The sequence below is a fragment of the Carcharodon carcharias genome, chromosome 2, assembly GCF_017639515.1.
Source record: "Carcharodon carcharias isolate sCarCar2 chromosome 2, sCarCar2.pri, whole genome shotgun sequence".
Classification (NCBI taxonomy): Eukaryota; Metazoa; Chordata; class Chondrichthyes; order Lamniformes; family Lamnidae; genus Carcharodon; species Carcharodon carcharias.
The window spans coordinates 239,754,516-239,759,645 of NC_054468.1; the positions used below are offsets into that span (position 1 = coordinate 239,754,516).

The following is a 5,130-nucleotide window of genomic DNA, read 5'->3' on the forward strand; positions in this document are numbered from 1 at the left end:
TCAGGGCTCCTGTACATTCACACTGACAATTTGTAACCGTGCTGATTATTCTGCAGCTTTACCTGAACAGGGAGACCCATCTGTGGCTCCGAGCCGAAGCCCCAGCAGCCCAACGCTGTCCGCACTTGTCCAGTCAGGCCAGAATACCATGATGCAGCCTGCTCCAGCAGCACCCGGATATGAGGCACCAGAAGGAAAGGTCTGGCAGCGAGAGCCCCTGGGAAACAGCAGGTAGTGCATGCACCCTGGCCCCCAGCTTTGCTCAGTGCAGCCCCTCTCCCCGCCCCTCTCCCCGCCCCTTTCCCCGCCCCCTCTCCCCACCCCCTTTCCCCACCCCTCTCCCCGCCCCTTTCCCCGCCCCCTCTCCCCACTCCCTTTCCCCAGCCCCCTTTCCCCGCCCCCTTTCCCCGCCCCTTTCCCCGCCCCTCTCCCCACCCCCTCTCCCCGCCCCCTCTCCCCGCCCCTTTCCCCGCCCCTTTCCCCGCCCCCTCTCCCCGCCCCCTTTCCCCGCCCCTCTCCCTGCCCCTTTCCCTGCCCCTTTCCCCGCCCCCTCTCCCCGCCCCCTTTCCTCCGCCCCCCGCCCCCTCGCCCCGCCCCCTTTCCCCGCCCCTCTCCCTGCCCCTTTCCCTGCCCCTTTCCCCGCCCCCTCTCCCCGCCCCCTTTCCCCGCCCCCTCTCCCCGCCCCTTTCCCCGCCCCCTCTCCCCGCCCCTTTCCCCGCCCCTCTCCCCGCCCCTTTCCCTGCCCCTTTCCCCGCCCCCTCTCCCCGCCCCCTTTCCCCGCCCCTCTCCCTGCCCCTTTCCCTGCCCCTTTTTCCCCGCCCCCTCTCCCCGCCCCTTCTCCCCGCCCCCTCTCCCCGCCCCCTTCCCCCGCCCCCTTTCCCCGCCCCCTCCCCCGCCCCCTTTCCCCCCCCTCTCCCCGCCCCCTTTCCCCGCCCCCTTTCCCCACCCTAATCTCGCCCCCTTTCCCCACCCCCTTTCCCCGCCCCCTTTCCCCACCCTAATCTCGCCCCCTCCCCGCCCAGTTCCCCGCCCCCTTTCCCCACCCCCTCTCCCCCCACCCCCTCTCCCCACCCCCTCTCCCCACCCCCCCTCTCCCACCCCCTCTCCCCGCCCCTTTCTCCCCGCCCCCTCCCCCACCCCCCTCTCCCCACCCCCCTCTCCCCGCCCCTTTCCCCACCCCCTCTCCCCGCCCCTCTCCCCCCCCTCTCCCCACCCCCTTTCCCTGCCCCCTCTCCCCACCCCCTTTCCCCGCCCCCTCTCCCCACCCCCTCTCCCTGCCCCCTCTCCCCACCCCCCTCTCCCCCACCCCCCTCTCCCCCGCCCTTTCCCGCCCCCCTCTCCCCACCCCCTTTTCCCCGCCCACCTCTCCCGCCCCCCTCTCCCCGCCCCTTTCCCCGCCCCTTTCCCCCGGCCCCCCTCTCCCCGCCCCCTTTCCCCGCCCCCTTTCCCCGCCCCTTTCCCCGGCCCCTTTTCCCCACCCCCTCTCCCCGCCCCCCCTTTCCCCGCCCCTTTCCTCGCCCCCCTTTCCCGCCCGGGTTCCTCGCCCCCTTTTCCCCGCCCTTCTCCTCGCCCCCTTTCCCCGGCCCGGTTCCTCGCCCCCTTTCCCGCCCCTTTCCTCGCGCCCCTTTCCCCGCCCCCCGTTCCTTCCTCGCCCCTTTCCCCGCCCCTTTCCTCGCCCCCTTTCCCCGCCCCTTTCCTCGCCCCCTTTCCCCGCCCCTTTCCTCGCCCCCTTTCCCCGCCCCTTTCCTCGCCCCCTTTCCCCGCCCCTTTCCTCGCCCCCTTTCCCCGCCCGGTTCCTCGCCCCCTTTCCCCGCCCGGTTCCTCGCCCCCCTTCCCGCCCCTTTCCCCGCCCGGTTCCTCGCCCCCCTTCCCCGCCCCTTTCCTCGCCCCCTTTCCCCGCCCCTTCCTGCGCCCCCTTTCCCCGCCCGGTTCCTCGCCCCCTTCCCCGCCCGGTTCCTCGCCCCCCTTCCCCGCCCCTTTCCCCGCCCGGTTCCTCGCCCCCCCTTCCCCGCCCCTTTCCTCGCCCCCTTTCCCCGCCCCTTTCCTCGCCCCCTTTCCCCGCCCGGTTCCTCGCCCCCTTTCCCCGCCCGGTTCCTCGCCCCCCTTCCCCGCCCCTTTCCCCGCCCCTTTCCTCGCCCCCTTTCCCCGCCCGGTTCCTCGCCCCCTTTCCCCGCCCCTTTCCTCGCCCCCCTTCCCCGCCCGGTTCCTCGCCCCCTTTCCCCGCCCCTTTCCTCGCCCGGTTCCTCGCCCCCCTTCCCCGCCCCATTCCTCGCCCCTTTCCCCGTCCCGTTCCTTGCCCCACTCCCTCCACTTGCCCACTGATCAGCGTATTCAGTGTATGTTGTTGATGCTCTGTGTGCGTGTGTGAGTGTGAGTGAATGATGTAAACTCTGTTATATTCCAGTGTGTACACACAGGCTGGACAGCAGCAGCCTGGCAGTCTGGGGATGTACAACAACATGAGTATCACTGTGTCAATGGACAGTGGGCCTGGCTCTGTCAGCAACCTCAACCAGGTATCGGGACAGATGCACATGGGGACCATGCAGCTGCCTTCAATCAGTTCAATGTGCCCGGAACAGGTAAGCCGTTTAGCAAGGTTTCCTGAATATGGTCCTCTAAGCAACAAACTGGCCTTTGCTGGTCCCCCATTTCACTAATGTTCTTCCTTTCTTGACAGACACAACAGGTCCAAGTGTTTGCTGACGTTCAGTGTACAGTGAATGTGGTTGGTGGAGACAATTACTTGAACCAGTCAGGCCCAATGGGGTCCCAGAAAGGCCAGGGCAGCGGGCAGACCCCCCAGGGCCAGCAGAAGAGTCTCCTTCAGCAACTGCTGACAGAGTGAGTAACAGTGTTGAGGAGGAAAGAGCAAACTGCACATCTGGCTGATTCAGACAGTAAACAGGTTCTGCTGTAGTGACAGACGACTATTGAAAACTGGTCCACATTTCCTCTTTGCCTCTTGTTGGGCATGGATGGTCTCAGACCTGTACAGAAGCCCTTGCCCAGTTGCTCAGCAATTCTCAGCAGGAAGAGGTAAACATATGGGCTGAGCAGCAACAGACCACCAGGATGAAGGCGAGTGTTTGCTGTGGCACAAGGAAGGCGTGAGGTTAGAGGATCGGAGCAGACTGTGTGCGTGGGATAGGTCCCCAACACAGCACCTCAAGAAACAAAAGCAGCTTCAGTATATAGTCAACCATCTGACATTGCACCCGGCTGCAGTTTACAAGAGACTTCCCCACATCCCAACCTCTGCAGTAATATAATACTGGCTTTGTATAATTCAGGGGTGAGAAAGAGAAAATTAGAAAACAATGGAAGCAATAATTAGCGTTTGGGGTATTAAGTATTTGTAGATAAGGATTCTTGGTCTTGCAGATTCTGAGAATGTTCCCAGCTGTGTTAAACACAGCATTGTATTTAAGATTCCATGATACGAAGTAGATTCCTTCTCACTGTAAATATTTCCGGGATGTTGCAGTCTTGTGTAAACACAATTCCATTGAAGGTCCTCAGACAGTCACATGCTGCCCCTCCCCTCCTGCCTACATGTGAACTGTGATGGAGGATGAGCATTCTGTTTGTGAAAGGTATTTCAAGCGAGTAGGGCAGCCTTTAGGGCAGGGGGTGGGCTTAGGGCACTTAGAGGGTATTATGCCCTAGGAAAGGATGGTGCCCTTTACTGAAGCAGTGCTCCAGGTGAGGTGGGGGGAGGTGTCCATGGGGAGGGCACATGTTCTCACATGACCCTTAGCGAATAAATAACTCTGGGGCAGAGGTCAGCCAGCACCATAATTGGGTCACCTTTTCTCTCCAGACCCTCCTGTGCTGGTCAGGTGAATAACATCATCCCAACTTGGAAGCATATCATCGTTTCTGGAAATCCCTCCCTAACAGCACCGTGGACGTATCCCCATGGTCTGCATAGGCAACGTCAGGGCTCACCACCTTCACAAAAGCAATGACAGATGGGCAACAAATGTTAGTCTTGCCCGTGATGCCACATCCCATGAATGAAAAATAAAAAGTCCAATCAGACCACATGATACTTGCAGTAACCCAGTCTGATTGGTTATGCTGGGCAATGGTTAATGCTGTAACCCAGTCTGATTGGTTATGCTGGGCAATGGTTAATGACTCTAACCCAGTCTGATTGGTTATGCTGGGCAATGGTTAATGCTGTAACCCAGTCTGATTGGTTATGCTGGGCAATGGTTAATGACTCTAACCCAGTCTGATTGGTTATGCTGGGCAATGGTTAATGACTGTAACCCAGTCTGATTGGTTATGCTGGGCAATGGTTAATGACTGTAACCCAGTCTGATTGGTTATGCTGGGCAATGGTTAATGACTGTAACCCAGTCTGATTGGTTTTTTTCAGTTAATTTATGTTTCATCATCTGAGAGATTCCTGGGATGGGATTTCTCCATTCTCCTTTTAAAAAGATGTTTCGCTTAGTGTACAGAGAAGAGAACCAGGATTAACTTAAGTTTTTATATATAATTGGTGCAAGAAACCTGCTTCTGCCCAGGCAATGTCTTCAAATTATGAGAATTTATTAAGATGTATTTTGCTGTATTTAAAATGAATCCTCTGTACAAACATGAGCCAGAGGCATTTAACTAACATTTGCTTCTCTTGTATTCTTACCGTTTATCAAACATTTAATTATTAAGCTGTGAATAAAGTCTCTGAGTCTGGCTGTGGACTGTGTGTGAGTCTTATGCTAAACAATGTCCATTTACACATTCGCTCTCACTAGAGGGAAAAATCAATACAATCAAATCCAATCCTTTTAACATCTTAAACACCTTCTTTAGATCATACCTCTTCTAAACACCAGGAAATATAAGCCAAGTCTATGCAACCTTTCTTTTTAATTTAACCCTTTAAACCCCATTATCAGTGAATCTGCAATGCATCCCAAGGTTAGTATGTCCATCCTGAGCTGCGCTGCCTAGAACTGAATGCAATACTCTAAATGGGTTCCAGCCACCAATTTATATAAATAACACAATCTACAGCCCAGTGGTTGAAGGTAGCAGGACAGGTTCACAAAGCAGTTAATGAAGCATATGGTGCTAGCTGGAATGGTGTCTCCAATTCCAGGCACCACATTTTAG

General features: G+C 58.0%; 1 protein-coding gene across 3 annotated transcripts in view; it reads left to right on the forward strand.

The window, feature by feature from the left end:
• The window catches only part of ncoa1 (nuclear receptor coactivator 1), a 131,887-nt gene extending 127,180 nt beyond the window's left edge, over positions 1-4,707 (forward strand). For all 3 annotated transcript variants that reach the window (XM_041216914.1, XM_041216924.1, XM_041216933.1), the window contains 3 exons: positions 57-231; positions 2,405-2,582; positions 2,681-4,707. In XM_041216914.1, coding sequence (XP_041072848.1) covers positions 57-231; positions 2,405-2,582; positions 2,681-2,848 — 521 coding nt within the window. In that variant the 3' untranslated portion in view covers positions 2,849-4,707. The remainder of the gene's footprint in view (positions 1-56; positions 232-2,404; positions 2,583-2,680) is intronic.
• The last annotated feature ends 423 nt before the right edge of the window (positions 4,708-5,130 follow it).